The sequence below is a fragment of the Chionomys nivalis genome, chromosome 11, assembly GCF_950005125.1.
Source record: "Chionomys nivalis chromosome 11, mChiNiv1.1, whole genome shotgun sequence".
NCBI classification, from domain to species: domain Eukaryota; kingdom Metazoa; phylum Chordata; class Mammalia; order Rodentia; family Cricetidae; genus Chionomys; species Chionomys nivalis.
The window spans coordinates 58,525,654-58,543,569 of record NC_080096.1 but is presented as its reverse complement, the minus strand read 5'-3'; the positions used below and the strand labels follow the sequence as shown (position 1 = coordinate 58,543,569).

General features: G+C 39.4%; 1 protein-coding gene and 1 non-coding gene across 2 annotated transcripts in view; both read right to left on the bottom strand.

The window, feature by feature from the left end:
• Positions 1-17,916, bottom strand: part of Haus6 (HAUS augmin like complex subunit 6) — a 44,048-nt gene that overhangs the window by 9,002 nt on the left and 17,130 nt on the right. Inside the window, exons 9-15 of the mRNA XM_057785460.1 lie at positions 17,103-17,273; positions 13,976-14,169; positions 12,832-12,958; positions 11,623-11,725; positions 9,681-9,762; positions 3,748-3,814; positions 2,057-2,242 (exon numbers count right to left, since the gene is read on the bottom strand). Of these exons, the coding sequence (XP_057641443.1) occupies positions 2,057-2,242; positions 3,748-3,814; positions 9,681-9,762; positions 11,623-11,725; positions 12,832-12,958; positions 13,976-14,169; positions 17,103-17,273 (930 nt within the window). The remainder of the gene's footprint in view (positions 1-2,056; positions 2,243-3,747; positions 3,815-9,680; positions 9,763-11,622; positions 11,726-12,831; positions 12,959-13,975; positions 14,170-17,102; positions 17,274-17,916) is intronic.
• On the bottom strand, positions 3,889-4,019 carry LOC130884510 (small Cajal body-specific RNA 8). Its single transcript, XR_009058037.1, has one exon. It is a non-coding gene; the product is annotated as a small Cajal body-specific RNA 8 (non-coding RNA).

The following is a 17,916-nucleotide window of genomic DNA, read 5'->3' as shown; positions in this document are numbered from 1 at the left end:
ATTCAAATAATGTTAAATTATAAAACAATCAAGATAGCAACAGTGAAAAGCTTGAGTATTTAATTTGTATAAACTGACCTGTGGGTACTGATCAAGTCACTTGACATATAAAAACATTACTATAATGACCTGAGTTTGATTCCAGGGAACACATGATAGAATGAGAGAACCAACTTCTCCAAGTTGTCCTCTACCTCCAAATTTATGTAAATATAAACACACACAGCACACAAGAACCCTTTCCATTAAAAACAAAAAAAAAAAAAAAAAAAAAAAACTGGGGGCTGGAGAGATGGCTCAGTGGTTAAGAGCACTGGCTGCTCTTCCAGAGGTCCTGAGTTCAATTCCCAGCAACCACATGGTGGCTCACAGCCATCTGTAATGAGATCTGGTCCCCTCTTCTGGCATGCTTGAATGGAAGGAATGTTGTATACATAATAAATAAATCTTAAAAAAAAAAAAAAAAAACTAAAGGAGCCAGAGAGTTGGCTCAGCAGTCAAGAGCAGTTGTTCCTGCAGAGGCCTAGGTTTGGCGCACAACCATCAGTAGTAACTCTACCTCCAGGGATCTAACACCCTCTTCTGACTTCTGCAGATACCGCACATATGCGATGCAATACATACATGCAGGTAAAACATTCACACACACACACACACACAAAATCAAAAAAATATTTTAAATATTAAAATAACTTTTAAAAATAGCAAGGGCTAGAGAAATGACTCAGAAACTAAGAGAATGTTTTGCTCTTACAGAGGACCTGGGTTCAGCTCACAGCACCCACATGGTGGTTCACAACTCTCTAACTCCAGTTCTAAGGGGTCCAACATCCTCTTCTGGCCTTCTCTGGCACCAAACATACATGATGCACATACATACATACATGTAGACAAACACAAAAAGAATTAAACAAAAAAAAAACCTTTAAAGTCAATGAATTGATACATCTTTAGTCACTTTAGAAATATTTAGAAAGCAAAGTTAACAAAAATTGCACTCAATGGTATTACATAATCTTAGTTTTTATGTTTAAAAAAAAGCCAAGAAACACAAAGTATTCAAATGACTATAATCATTGAAGGCATTTACCTAACAATTTATGCAATGGTTTTATCCATTAACTACCGAACATGTACTACGTTTATACATTGAATGATATTTACAGAATGGGAAGTAAATAATGATGTCAATCTTAACTAAATAGGTTTATAAGGTTTTTAAGAAGGTTGATTTGAAGCCGGGTGGTGGTGGTGCACACCTTTAATCCCAGCACTCAGGAGGCAGAGGCAGGCGGATCTCGGTGAGCTCGAGGCCAGCCTGGTCTACAAAGTGAGTTCCAGGACAGCCAGAGCTATTATACAGAGAAACTCTGTCTTGAAAAAACAGAACAAACCAATCCCACCACCCCCAAAAAAGGCTAATTTTATTTTAGCCTTAAGTTTTATTAAGATTATTTTCATTTTTATTCATTTATTTATTTTTGGTTTTTTTTGAGGCAGGGTTTCTCTGTAGCTTTGGAGCCTGTCCTGGAAGATTATTTTCATTTTTAATTATGTGTTATGTGCATGTCCATAAGTGCAGTGGCTGAAGAGGTCAGAAAAAAATATCAAATTCACTGGATCTTGATTTATAAGCAGCTGTGAGCCACCCAACATGGGTGCTGGGAACAGAACTCGGGACCTCTCAAGAACAAACAGTGTATGTTCTTAACTACTGAACAATCTCTCCAGACCCTAGCATTAATTTTTATTATCTGTGACTTCCTTAACTTCAAATTACCCCATTATTCAACAACTGTACTCCATTTCTAATTCCAATACAACTTAGAAAATATCAAATATGAAGAATGAAGCCAGGCAGTGGTGACACACACCTTTCATCCCAGCAGAGGCAAGGCAGGCAGATCTCTGAGTAAAAGGCCAGCCTGATCTACACAGTGAATTTCAGGACAGCCAAGGCTACACAGAAATCCTGTCTTGAAAAAAATAAACAAAAAACAAAAACAAAAGAAAATAACAAAAACTTAAGTATATTTATCAATAATCTTCTTCTAACCTCTTCTGCTAGACGATCTTGTTCCTTCTGGAATGGATCACTCTTTTTCACTGGCAGAGACCCTCTGAATACATTCTTCTGTGCATTCTTTGCAATGTCTGATAAAGGAGAGTTTTCCACGTCAGAGTCTGATACTTTCTTATAAGTCATTATGTTTTTCTCTTTGGGAGTTCTCATATTTGGATCCTGAAAAGAGATAAATTATAACCTTAATGATCATGGTGATTTTGTTATCTTCACTCCAGATTCATGGGTTAAAAGTAGGGATGTTTTACTTTTTGAGACAGGGTCTTATTAAGTAGCCAGGCTAACCTGGAACTGCAGTGTAGCCCAAGCTAGCCTCCCCTAGAGGCTTCAGCCTCCAAAGCACAGAATCTCAGGAGTGTATCATCACACTGGCAACAGACAATACTATTGTGAAGAAACAATTTCACATTCACATTTAGCAAAAGAATAGAAAAAGTACAAAAACAAGAGGAAAAAACTTTAAATTTAATTGTTATGTCACCAAAAATAACTTTTTATTATAAATCACTATATTCACAATTAATTAAAACTGTTTTTAAAGCCAGGCATTAGACAACTATGTAATCCCACTATGTGAGCAACTGAGGCAATTGTCATGAGTTCAAAACTGGCCTGGGTTACACAGTGAGTTCAAGACAAGAGCCTGGGTCAATTAGCGAGGCCGTGTCTCCTGTGAAACAATCTTTGCAAATTCTAAATATGTATTGCTCTCTTTGTTAATAAAAAAGCTGATTGGCCGATGGTTAGGCAAGATTTTCAGGGGAGAGAGAATGCTTTCGGGGGAAAAAGGGCGGAATTAGATGAGTCGCAAGCCAGATGCAGAGGAAGCGGGATGTGTAGAAAATGAGGTTAACAAGCCATGAGCCACAAGGTAGAACTAACAGAGAAGGAAAGAGATATCTAGATTGACGGAGCCATTATGCGGCTAGCTAGAAACCTGGCACTAGGGAAATTTCCAAGAATCCACAATAGAGGAGGGAGGGCCTGAACTGGTCTTCCCCTATTATTAGATTAAGGACTGCGTTAATTACCATCATATAACCTCCATCCAACAACTGAAGAAAGCAGATGCAGAGATTCACAGCTAAGCAACTGGCTGAGTTCCCTGAGTCCAGTTGAAAATAGGAAGGAGCAAAGGGGTCAAGACCATGATGGGAAATCCCACAGAAACAGGTGAGCTGAGCTAGTGGGAGCTCACTGACTCCAGACTAACATGAGTGACAGTTGTGTGTCTTGGACAGTCGTTGGGACCACTGGCAGTGGGAACAGATTTTATCCCTATTGCTTGCACTGGCTTTCTGGAGCCCATTCTCTTTGGAGGGATGCCTTGCTCAGCCTAGATGAAGCGGGGAGGGCCTTGTCCCTGCCTGAAAGTGATGTGCCAGACTTTGTTGACTCCCACGGGAAGCCTTTCCCTCTCTGAGTAGATGGGATGTGGGATGGGGGGAAGGTGGTGGAAGCAGAAGGGAGTAAGTAGTTACGTGGTTAACGGTTAAGTAGTAAGAATTAGCTAGTAAGAAGCCTGAGTTATTGGCTGAGTATTTATAATTAATACTAAGTTTCTGTGTGTTTATTTGGGACCAGCTGCTGAGACATAGAGAAACTCTGCCTACAGAGTCTTACAACAAATCAACAATAAAAATGAAAATTGTTTTACAAGATACCTTTTCAAGTAGTGTGATACTGTTTGTATCTGATGACGAGGCACATTGTAAGGGGGAAGGCGCAGGGCTGAAAGAAAAGACAGCAAGTCCAGGTTATAAGTAGGAGGCACTCACTAACTTGATGAATCTGAATATCTAAGAAACTGTCTGCCCCGTATCTGTCCATGACGATTTCACTCAATTCGTCCTGGTCATCGAAAGGCAATTTATTTTAGGGAGGTCTAGTGACAATTAGAGCAGTACTTCTGCCCAATTTGTGTATCATTCTCCCAACTAACTCAAACTTTCTTTCTTTGTATCTTTTACGTCAATAATATTTTTACATGGTTAAATGAGTTGGCACACAACAATTTCAATACAACTTAAAAAACAAATTCAACTAACTAGAAGTGCATTATTACAAAGTCCTCAATATATTAATACAATTTCACAGTAGCAGAGACTTTAATATTCCTTTAAGGAGACATGGTAGCACACACCTGTAATATCAGACAGCTCAGTGGCAAACACCTGTCATATAACCTAGCAACCTGAACTCAAGGCCCGGGTCCCAGGCAGAGCAGATAGACTCTCAAAAGTTATCCTCTAACTTTTGCACACAGACACATTTGTGCTCCCACCACACACAACATAATATTCTTCCTGCTAGGTGGTGGTGGCGCACGCCTTTAATCCCAGAACTTGGGAGGAAGCAGCAGGTGGATCTCTGTGAGTTCGAGGTCAGCCTGGTCTACAAGAACTAGTTACAGGATAGGCTCCAAAACTACAGAGAAACCCTGTCTTGAAAAACAAAACAAATAAATACTCTTTATTCTGATCCCTTTCCTGGCCATAAAAAAATACAATATAGTAATTAAAATATGTATGTTCATGAAGTGCAAGTCTTAATAATAAAAATAGTAATCTATACACTATTAACCCATTTCAAGTTCTTCCCGTGTACAGAGATTCTTCACTATCATAAAATTTTTAATTTTGCAGATCAAAACTTTTTAACAAAAAGACTTGATATTTCCTGTCCAAAACCAGTTTCTCCTGTGAATCTTGCTCTATAACAACTGTTACATATAATGAAACTGTTTGTTCAGTGTTTTAGTGTTCTCCATTCTGCTTGTGCCTTAGTGTTTTATATTCCCCTGCTCCTCTGCACAAACATTAAAATGTCATGTTACTCCCAGCACTTGGGAGGCAGAGGCAGGCGGATCTCTGTGAGTTCGAGACCAGCCTGGTCTACAAGAGCTAGTTCCAGGACAGGCTCCAAAACCACAGAGAAACCCTGTCTCGAAAAACCAAAAAATAAATAAATAAATAAAATAAAATGTCATGTTACCTTTTCATGTTAATTATAAAACAATTTATTTTACACTTTAAAAACCTTAAGAGAAATAACTTTAACTCTGGGATATAGCTGAACGTGGATAAGGTTGGCAGAATGTTTGCATGCCCCATAATTCTAAAACTGCAGTTTAAGACAGGAGGGTCAAGGTCGGGCTGGCAACATGGCTCCCATGGAGAAGGCAGCTGATACCTCACAATGCAAGCTTGATAAGCTGAGTTTGATCCCCAGGATCCATATAAAGGTGGAAAGAGACCCAGAAGTTCATGTGCAAGAACTCATAAGTTACACACATAAATACTAAACTTTCTTTAAAAGAAAAACAGAAAAACTCTCCTTACTAAACAGCAAGTTTGAGGCCAGCCTGGCCTGTAAGTAACGCTTGTCTTAACTTCAAAAGATCTTTTAAATTCTAAGATCAAAAGAAAGGGGGCGGGGGGGGGGGGGGATACTGGCATGTGTAAGCACTTTGCTTACTTTTCAGGACAGAACACAAATTGAACAGCTTTGCTAATTAACCTGGTGGGTTTTCCTCCTAGGCTCTTCAGTTCCAGGCTCTACAGTTAGAGCTCTGACAGGACTGAGTTTTTGTTTCTTTCTTTCTGTTTGTTTTTGGAGGTGGGGTGGTGTCTAGAGAGACAGCAGAGTGGTTAAGAGCATTTGTTGCTCTTCTAGAAGACCCAAGTTCAGTTCCAAACATGTGTATAGAAAGATCGAAGAATCTGACACCCTGTTCTGACTTCCTCAGGCACCAATGTGCATATACATATTACCTAAGTATGAAATAAATCTTTTAAGAAGGTGGAGTTATGACTTGGTAGGTTAAAGCACTTGCTGTGCAAAACTGGAGGTCTGAGCTCAACCCCTGAACCCACCCTGGAGAGAATCAACCCCCAAAATTTCTCTGACCCCCACATGTACACAATGGCATGTGCACGCCACCCTCCTACATCATACACATCATCATCATCATCATCATAATAAATCTGAAACAAGTTAATTAGTAATAGGCACAACATTCCCAGCAACTGGAGGAAGAGGAGCGTTGAAGTTGGGTGGATAGGGAGGTAGGGTCGATCCAAAATGAGATGGGGAGAGGATGGTGAATAAGATCAAAACACACTGTATTAAATTCTCAAAGAATAAAACTATTTTAAGGATGATATATGAATATATAAAAAACATTATACACAGTTAATATGTTCTAATTAAAAATATATGTAACTTTTAAAAAAGAAAGACAAGACTAGAATTTAGGTTTTTTGTGGGGGTTTTTTTGGGTTTTGCTTGTTTTTCTAGACAGGATTTCTCTGTGTAGCCCTGGCTGTCCTGACACTCACTCTGTAGACCAGATGGCCTCAAACTCAGAGATCCACCTGCCTCTACCTCCCAGTGCTGGGATAAAAGGTGTGCACCACCACAGCCTGGGGGTTGGGGGTGGTGCTGGTTTTTTTTTTCTTTCCTAAAAAGTAAGGAAAGAAGAAAACATAAGAGATTAAGAGTTGAGAAATACTGGGTGTGGTGGCACATGCCTTTTATCCCAGGAAGCAAAAAGCAGAACTCTGAATTCAAGGGCAGTCTGATATACACAGCAAATGGCAGGATAGCAATTTAAAAATTAAAAATAATATCAAAAAGTAAATAAGTCAAGAAAACATCATTACCACTATACATTAGAAATTTTGCAAAAATCACTATAACGAGAGTGCTCACAACAGCAAAGAAACGACCTACTACCATTGAACCTGAGTATAATACTACCTCCATCAGCTTACTCTAATCAAAACCAGCTTTAGGACCTAGGGTGCTTTGATTATCTGTGAGGATACATGTATGTGAAAGGCCTAAAAATATACTTACAACAGCCCCAAACGTAACAGCAGTACTAATCCTGCGGAGGACCCAAGCTCAGTTCCTAGCATACACACTGGGCAGCTCCCAACAACCTGAACCTCCAACTCCAGGGGATCTGACACTCTCCTCTGAACTTCACAGGCACTTGCACTCATGTGCACATACCCATACACATCAAAATTACTAAAAACAAAACTAAAAAAAAAATAGATGGGGAGTGGCAAGATGGCTCAGCAAATAAAGTCACTTGTTGCCAAGCCTGACAACCTCAGTTTGATCCTCGGAACAACTCTTAGAAGGAATAAACCAGCTCACACAGGTTGTCACTGTGACCTCACATACAGCAATCTGATGGAGGAGAGTCATCTGTCTATTGGTTAATTAATAAAGAAAACTGCTTGGCCTGATAGGTCAAGAACATAGGTAGGCGGGAAGACAGAACAAAATGCTGGGAGGAAGAAGCCGAGTCAGGCAGTCACCATGCCTCTCCTCTCCGAGATGGACGCAGGTTAAGATCCTTCCTGGTAAGCCACCACCTCGTGGTGCTACACAGATTATTAGAAATGGGTTAATCAAGATGTGAGAGTTAGCCAGTGAGAGGCTAGAGCTAATGGGCCAAGCAGTGTTTAAAAGAATACAGTTTCCGTGTAATTATTTCGGAGCATAAGCTAGCTGGGAGCCCTCCTGGAGTGCAAAGCAACCCGCAGCTCCATTCAACAGCAATCATTCATCCACACAGAAAAAAAAATAAATGTAAAAGACAATACAAGGGCTGGAGAGATGTTCACGTGCTTCCTGCACAAGCTGGAGTTCAGATCCACATAAAAAGTCAGACATGGCAGCCCACACCTATAGTCCTCGGAGTTGGAGACAGAAGTCCACAAAGGCTCACTAGCCACCCGACCTAGCTAATCTGTAAAATCCAGGTTCAATGAGACTGTCTCAAAACATAAGGCTGGAGTGACAGACGACACCTAGTAATGCTTTGGTCTCCATATTAGCACACACACACCGGTGCACACACTGCACACATACATGCTTTCACAAGCATGCACCACACATGCACACATAAATACAACTATCTGTTCAGTATATCTGTTTCACTGTTACACAATAATTCTTAGTTGCAATAAAAATATGCAGATTACACATATTTAATTCAGAGGGTTTTTTTGCTTTATGTTTTAATTAACGGCGGGGAGGTTATGCATTTCACAGCACACATGTGGAAGTCAGTGAACAACTTGGGGGAGTCAGTTCCCTCTTTCCACTATGTGAGTCTGGAGGGTCAGGACTGAACTCATGTCCTCAAGCTTGGTAGTAAATACCTTTGTCCACTAAGGTATCTCACTGGTCACCAGTCACTGATTGTAAGAGCTAAAATAACAGAAAACAGCCAATAAAGAAAGTAGAATTCCTGAAGGAAGTGGTAATGAAATGAGCTTAGGTTTTTCATATTAAATTTGGTATTAGAGTAAATCAGGTGTCTTCTAATATTTTTTATAAAGAATGTTAACTATTTATAAAATATCAAAAACTTCAGTATAAGCCCAACATAGTGGTGCAGACCTTTAATACTAACACTAAGGACACAGAGACAGGCAGGTCAGCTTATATTCCAGGAGAGCCAGAACTACACAGTGAGACCCTGCCTCAAGCAAACAAGCAAAAAAAGATAAGGGGGAAAACAAAAACAAAGGGACTGGAGAGATGCTCAGCAGTTAAGAGCACTGCCTGCTCTTCCAGAGGTCCTGAGTTCAATTCCCAGCAATCACATGGTGGCTCACAACCATCCATAAGGAGATCTGGTGCCCTCTTCTGGCTTGCAGGCATACATGTAGGCAGAACACTGTATACATAAACAAAACTTCAATACATGGGCCAGAGAGATGACTCACCTACTAAGAGCACTGCTGTTCTTGCAGAGTGTTTGGTTATTAGTACCTACAACGCAGCTCACAACTATAATTTCAGTTTCAGGGAATCTAGCACCCTCTTCTGGCCAAGGGCACCACTTACTTACACACTTACATGCAGGCAATGTAAACATAATAAAACATAAATTAAAAAGAAACTTTTATAAAACAGATGGAAACAGCAAGCTGTGCAGGCTAAAGAAGGAAAAGATAAAACATCAGGAGTTGGTGGCGCACGCCTTTAATCCCAGCACTCAGGAGGCAGAAGCCTGCAGATCTCTCTGAGCTCAAGACTAGTCTGGTCAACAAGCAAGTGCCGGGACAACCAAAAGTTACACAGAAAAACCCTGTCTCAAAAAACTTCAAAAGAAAAATAGAAAGAAAAAAAAGATGGAAAACACGGACCAACTGAAAGCTAAATTAGACTCAGCCACTGCATCAGAAAGCACTAGTCTGTTCCCTACCAAACCAGATTACCTCAAATGCCCCAAAATTGTAGATTCAATAGTTAAGAGTGATTCAAAGATAGTACACACATAAAGTAAAGGGCAAAATTCCCAAACTTATCTTCTGCAGTTTCCAAACCTATACTTCCTTCAAAACCCAGACAATCCCCATAATGTAATACAATATTCAGATAAATAGAAGAGGAAAGAAATGCCCAGGCACAGCAAAGTCCTGAATGCCTTCTGCAAGCATGGGTCTGCAGTAAAAACACTGACTAGTTGAGAGAAAGAAATCACACAGTATTCTACAGTACAGAAAGTTGTAAACTGGCTTAAGATGAAATTCCAATCAACAGTCAGTATGAAAATCAAAAGCTTTACCTGTCGGCTAGATCACACACACCTCCTAGGGTATCGGCTTCTCTTCCATTACCATTTTCTTGGTTATGTTCTTTATGTGTATCTAAGGAAGTGTAAAAAGTATTCTTTTAGTTATGTTTATGTAAACATGTAAAGAGACACCAGGACCATGGCAACTCTTGTAAAGGAAAACATTTAATGGGGTGGCTTACTAGTAGGAGGTGTGGCCTTGTTGGAGAAGGTGTGTCACTTTGGAGGTGGGCTTTGAAGTCTCCTATGCTCAAATGAGTCTCAGATCACTTCCTGCTGCCTGCGGCTGGAGATGTAGGCCTCTCAGCTCGAGCACCATGCCTGTCTGCATGCCTCCATGTACCACCATAATGGACTGTAAGCCTCCCCATTAAATGGTTTCCTTTACAAGAGTTGCCATGGCCCTGGTGTCTCTTTACAGCAATAGAAACCATAAGACAGAATTCCATAAGGAAAGGATTTAAAAATGAAAGATGGAGATGTCTCAGCAGTTGGTTTTTCAAGACAGGATTTCCCTGCAGCCTTGGAGCCTATCCTAGAACTTGCTCTGTAGCCCAGGCTAGCCTCAAACTCCCAGAGATCACCTGCCTATGCCTCCTAAGGCGTGCACCAGCTCCACCCAGCCTGTTGAAAGATATTTGATTATACGGTGTAAAGATCTGTTACTTTGACTGGTTTAATAAAAAGCTGAACAGCCAATAGCTACGCGGGATTTTCAGGCACACAGAGTGCTTAGGAAGAAAAAGTACAGAGATACGGAGAGAGAACAAGCAAGACATGCAGAAATAAGAGCCACAAGCCACGTGGCAGCAAATCCATTAATAAAATGGGTTAAGTTTTAAGAACTAGTTAGGAACAAGCCTGAGCTATCAGTCAAGCTTTCATAATAAGAAGAGCCAAAGGTCCCAATGAGAAGTTCAACTACAGCGTATTGCTCTTACAGAACCAGAGTTTGGCTCCCAACACCCACATCAGGCAGCTCAAAAATGTCTTAAGTCTAGCTCACGGGAATGTGACACCTCTTCTGTTCTCCATGGGTACCCTCGTGCACACGCTTGCACACATATATGCAAACATATAAACACACACACATAAAATCTTTTTAAGAATGAAAGACAGGCAATATTAGAGAAGACATAGGAAGACAATTTCTTGAACTTGGAAAATAATGAGCTTCTAGAATATACACATACACAACCCAAACATAAAAACAAACCTACATTTAGGCATGTCCCAACTAATTTGCATAACATAAAAAGAAAAGCCTTATATGCAACCATAAATTGTAACCTAATTGTGCACAAATGAACAATGAGACAGTCAATGTGTCAGCTGTAGCAGAAAGCAGGAAACCAGACTTTACCATCAAAGTCCTAAAGATGATTTGTCAACCCAGGATTCTAAATCCAGGCTAACTACGTTCAGTACTGAATAAAACACCAGGTTTAGTGTCTCACACCTTAATCCCAATCCTCACATAGGCTGAAACATTCATGTTTTACAAATGATACGACTCTATCCTTTTTCGTGACATTTTTGCCACCAAAACAGAAATTTTACGTACATTTCACAGTAAAAATAACTGGAGAGCAGGCAAGATGGCTTAAAGAAACGTTACCCAGGATCTGAATTTGATCCTGGGGTCTCACATGCTAAAAAGAGGGAACCCGATTGTTCTGCAACCTCAACACAAGCACTGTTGAGTATACATACACATGCAAATAAATGTAAAAATTATTTTAAAAATATAAATAACTATTATGAACAATGAAAAATAAACCAAGTACAGTGGTATACTCCCAGCACTCAGGGCAGAGGCAAGAGGACTGCTCCAAGATCCAGGCCAGCCTGGTCTACATAGTATGTACCAGGTCAGTCAATGTTTTACCAATGAGACACTGTTTTTAAGAGGGACTGCGGGGAGCTCACCAACCTGGAAGTGAAGCAGGATACTTTAAAAGTACACTCTTTTCATATACTTCCTCTGACACAGGATCAAACGAAAGGGGAGACATGGGAGGCAAAAGATCCACAGCCTTAAAATACAGAATTCACAATATTAAACACTCTCACAAACAACCACAATGACAAAGCTAAGTTCATCTACGAATAGATTTTTCCTCCTAACAATGAATTACCAAACATTTATCCTGCGACTACTTTTTTTTTTTAGTTTTAGGAGTATGGACATTTTGCCTACATGTATGAGCACCATGTGTGTGCCTGTTGCCCACAGAAGTCAGAAGCAGGCATCAGAAGCCCTAAGATTGGAGTTTTAGCTGGTTATGAGCCACCGCATGGTGCTAGGACTCAAAACAGTAGGCTTAAGGATAGACCATCTCTCCCGCCTCTGCAAACATTTTTTAAAAATCAAACAATATATTATTTGTATAAACAAGTTTCAAATTTTATTTAATAGTATTTTAACCCTCTGCATTTAAAATGAGTAACTATAAATAACTGTAGCTTGATGAAGAACTGTTATGTACTTAGAAAAAAATTATACAAATTAATTAAAACATTTGAACTGCACAGTAGCACACACCTATAATCCTAGCATGTAATGAACAGCTTAGGCTACAAGTGCTCCAGATCAGCCTAGGATACATATCTGCACAATAGATACCTGTCGCTAAAAGAAAACCATTGAACCAAGCATGGTGGTGCGGGCTTATAATTCTAGCAATTGGGAGCAGATGCAGGAGGATCACTGGGTCATATCCATCATCACACAGCAAGTTTAAGGTCAACCGAAGATACATGAAATTGTCTCAAAAAAAAAATAATAATAACTTGGACTGATGAGATAGCTGTAGGAAAAAGCACTTGTCAGGCAAGCCTTAGAGCCTGACTTCCATTCCAGGAACACAAGCAAAAAGGGATGGGAAGAACTGACACCATAAAGTCATCCCGTGCCCTCTGTATGCACCATGGCACATATGTGTTGCCCCAGCTCCATCAAAAATATAATAATTATATACAATTATTAAAAAACCTTCAACTTCAATGTAAACACAATAAATACACATACACTCACATTTCTATATTACTGTAACATAAATTAAAAGACTGTTAAAGCTTAAAGACAAAGAGAATTGCCAAAATTGAACTCTTCTCCAAAACACAAATCTACAGTACTTACTGAAGACCCGCCTTTAATTAGACTGAAAGGAGACAGACCAAGAAATTCTTTCCACTTCTGATGCCATTTTCCTTCCTTTTCAAGGACAGAATGTCTTATTGCAGTGATGTTTTCTTTTATTTTATGCCTATGATATCATAAGAAATAACTGTATTTGAAGGACAAATAAAAATATAGCACAATTTAAGAAAATAGTATTAGGGAAGAGAATATAAAAAGATTAACCATTAAACTACATATAAATTGAATTAACTCTCACAAGTGACTCTTTAGAATTTAAAATATACTTTCTCATTTTAAAACAAAAAAGCAATCATACATCTACTACTCCACTTATTTTAAAAACAAACTTTTTTTGAGACTGGGTCACACACAGTAGACTGGCCTAGGCTACTTAACAGAAGATGTCCCTGAACTCCACCACCTCCTGCCAGGGCCTCCCAAAGCTGGGATTAGGCTTTTGCCACAGGGCATTATTTTCCCCAAACTCTAATCTTCACTCTGAATTCCACTCCCACTCCATGAACTACAGGGAGCCAAGCTCATGATCTTCCAACTCAAATGAGGAACTTTTCTCATGCTCAATTTTCAGGGGAACTCACTATATAGAGTAGGTTGGCCCCAAACTCACAATCTTCATGCCTCAGCCTCCCAAGTACTATGATTATAGCTGTGTGCCACCATGTATGAGTTCAAGGTTAACCTGTTCTACATAGTTGAGTTATAAGACAATCAGGCCTAAAAAGTGAGACTATCTCAAAAACAAAAAGAATTATCATAAGACAAATAATTTATTCCAAAAATAAAAATAAAAACTACATTACTTGTCCTTTTACTTCACATATCTTTCTGGAAATTCCTTACATAAGACTTGAATACCAGTATTTTTCTTTTTTTAAGATATATATACAGTGTTCTGTCTGCATGTATGCCTGCAGGGCAGAAGAGGGCACCAGATCTCATTACACATGGTTATGAGCCACCATGTAGTTGCTGGGAGGTGTTCTTAACTGCTGAGACATGTCTCAGGCCCAAATACCAGTACTTAACTTATATGCCAAAGCTGAAAAATTATACACAATTTCTGCTGGGAAAACCACCCTACCCACCCCATAGTAAAATAACAAAAAATTTTTCTGTGTACCTCATATGTTTCATATCTGATAATCTTTGCCTCTGTAATTTGGCTTCTTTTTCAAGGTAGTGAAGGTCTATTATCAGTCTTGCTTGGTCAGCCTTACAATGTTCATATTTCATTACTTTCAAGACTTCATTTAACAACTGAATAATGGTTAAGAGGTTCAACTTTCCAGCCTCATAAACATTTCCCATCTGCAACTAAAGATGTAGAAGGGGAAAAAAAAGCAAAGATCTGTAGGTTCTTTTGGCAATACTTACATACTTATGCTTTTTACTATAATATAATATCATACCTTAAGGGATAAACTGATCACCACCCAAACATAAAACTATGGAAATAATTTCAGTCCAATAGGAATTTTCAAAGAATTCACACATTTTTATATCATGCAAAACGCTAAAATCTAGCAGAAAATAAAGTCAAACAGATAGAAATAAAAATAGAGGGCTGGAAAGAGGGTTCACTGATGAACATCAATCGGAGCGATTGGTGCTCTAGCAGGACTCGAGGTCAGTTCCCAGCACCCACACGGCAGCTGACGATTGTCTCTACCTCTAGGTCCAGGGAACCAAACACCTCCCTCTTCTGGCATTTTTGGGCACCAGGTGCATATGCAGTGTGTACACTCACTCATTCACATAAAAAGTAAAATAAATCAGTATTTTTATAAAAACTCTAATGAGAAAGCAAATTTGCAAAAGGGATCACAATTTTTTTCTTTGAGACAGGGTCTTACTATGTAGCCCAGCTGGGTTAGAACTCACTATGTCAACCAGGCTGGCCCTGTACCCAGAGATCTGCCTGTCTCTGCCTTTCAACTGACAAATTTATTTTAACAAAAGTTGCAAAAATGTCAGCTAGCCCAGCTTACTTGAGTTGCAGGTCAGTAAGAGAACCTGTCTCAAAAGAAAAAAAAAAAGGTGGATTATCACCTGAAAAACAAGAAAAGACACCTGAAATTGTCCTCTGGCTGCCATGCGCTCACACACCTGAGCATACACAAAAGCAAGAAAAGAAACACAGAAAGAAAGAGGGGAAAAAAATGAGGAGGCTGGGGAGAGAATTCAGTCTTTTTAGTGTTCGCCATCCAAGTATGAGGTCCCCATTACCCACCAAAAAAAGTTGGTTTGGTGGCAAGTACTTGTAATCCCAGCAATGCAAATAAAGACAGGACGATCCCTAGAACTCGCTGGACAGCCAGTGAGTCCCTGGTCTCAGTGAGAGATGCTGCCTCAAAAAATAAGGTGGAAGTCAGGCATGGTGTTACATACCTTTAATTCCAACACTCAGGAAGCAGGGGCAGGTGGATCTCTGAATTTGAGGCTAGCCTGGTATGACTTCTAAGCTAGCCAGAGTTATACAGTGAGATCCTACCTCAAAAAAAAAAAAAAAAAAAAAAAAAAAGTGATTTTTCTCTAAAGACATGACCACTTCCTGTCTTATCTATATTCCTAAACATAATTAATGTCTTTTCTTTTTTGTTGTTTTGTTTTTGCTTTTGTTTTGTTTTTTAAGACAGGGTTTCTCTGTAGCTTTGGTGCCTGTCCTGAAACTCGCTCTTGTAGACCAGGCTGGTCTCGAACTTACAGAGATCCACCTGCCTCTGCCTCCCGAGTGCTGGGATTAAAGGCCTGCGCCACCACCACCCAACCTTAATGTCTTTTCTGATACCTGCCCTACACCCTAGAGGAATTTGAATTTATACATCTAGAGTGTTACATACTATGAATTTGATGCACATATATTGCACCCTAAAGTGAAATCTCTTCACAAAATATTTTATCCATGTAACTTCTATATACTACAATCAATACCAAATAGGTGGTAGATGCTAAATAAACTGTACTTACTAAGGAAAGAATAAGTAAGTCTTACAATTAAAATGTTCCATATGAAGACAGAAATACATAGATGGTAGATGGGTGGTACTTTGGCTAAAGAAGAAAGATTAGAAATATTAGTAATATTGTACAGGGACCAGAAGCTGTGGTGCATGTCTTTAATCCCAGCATTCAAAAAAGCAAAGGTAAGTGGAGCCCTATGAGTTCAAGGCCAACCTGGTCTACAATGCTAGTTCCAAGCCAGTCAGACATACACAATAAGACTTTGTTTAGAAAAAAAAGACAAAAATAAAATTATTGATAGGAAGGAAGCTGTTGAAGTCAAGCTGTTGTAGGTAAATCTGTAGTGACAGAAAGAAAACTGGGTGTGTGTGTATATATATATATATGGAAGGCTAGGCATGGTCTACATAGCACTCAGGAGTCAAACAAAGACAGATCTCTGTAAGTCTGAGGCCAGCACAGTCTACAAAGCAAGTTACAGGATAGAGAACCTACCACAAATTTTCCCCATGGCTTGTTTTCCAAATTACTAAAGAACAAAACGCTTCCTAAACTCAAAAAAGCTTGTGAATGAAAAGAGAGTGCCCAAGTCACATTCTGCTTAAAGATAAATATAGATGAGTTAAGAGAAAAAAAAAAAAAAAAGACATAGCATACGGACTTTATGAAAGGTAACCTGGAAACCAAGCATGGTGATGCACACCTTTAACCCCAGCACTTGGAAGACAGAGACAGACCTGGTCTACAAATCCAATTTGAGGCCTACCAGGGCTACAAAGCAGATCCCATCTTAAAACAACAATAAAAAGACACAGAGAGCTGGGCTTGGTGGGGCCTACAATCCCAGCACTGATGAGGCTGAGGAAGGGAAATGTATAAAGAACTAATTCAGAGGGAGTTGAAATGGTTCAGGGGATGAAGACATTGACCACCAATACTGTCAAGCTGAGTTTGACCTCAGGACACAAAGGAAGAAGGGAATAGACTGCCATACGTTGTCGTGACCACCAAATACACACACATACACATACATATGTAAAAAACCAAAACAGTACTATCTTCATACTAAACAATCTTAAGCTCTCCATGCTACACAAAACTGTACAATGAAGAAGAGATAACGAAAGCAATAAATCCAAATACATACCTTTGACAGGACCTCTATGAAGGCTTCACTAGAGACGATAAAGAACACAAATGCTGGAAGCAGTAGGAAAGCAGAGTTGACAGGAAATATAAAAAGCAGTGACACTGTTTTAACACATTTCCTTAACAGCAAAGTTTACCTGACACATCTGCTCCTCGATTCTGTCAAGTAAGAGTCTTGGTATATTAACAGTAACATCAGTTCCATCCAAAACACACTGGTTATCAACACTGAAGAGTGAACTAACAACTTCTCTCTCCTTTTCCAAAAGCAGGAGTGTCTCATTCACTAACGTCCACAAAGACCGAACCTTTGAAAACAAAACAAAATAAGAAATCCACACATAACATCTATGTACTCTAGGAGGTTGCAGAGATGGCTCAGAGGTTAAGAGTTGCTCTTAGAGATCTCCTAAGTTCAATTCCCGGCAAACACATGGTGGCTCTCAACCATCTTAATGAGATCTGGTACATACATGCAGACAGAACAATGCATACATAATAAACAAACAAATAAATAACATATATGTACTCTTAAGAAAACGCTGGCGGGATGGAGAGATGGCTCAGTGGTTAAGAGCATTGCTTGCTCTTCCAAAGGTCCTGAGTTCAATTCCCAGCAACCACATGGTGGGTCACAACCATCTGTAAAGAGGTCTGGCGCCCTCTTCTGGCCTTCAGGCATACACACAGACAGAATATTGTATATATAACAAATAAATATTTAAAAAAAGAAAAGAAAACGCTGGCATAAATATTTGTTCACCCCTTCTAACAAAAAGAAATACAGCTGAAAAGAAAATTAAGTGATGGTATTCTGTTTAAAGCACTGATATTATCTCCAAAGGGGCTTGAAAAAATGTTCTTTGGGAGGGCCTTGAGACAGGTTCTCACTATGTAACTTTGGCGGGCAAAGAACTAGATTAGACCATGCCTCCAACTCAGAGATCAGCC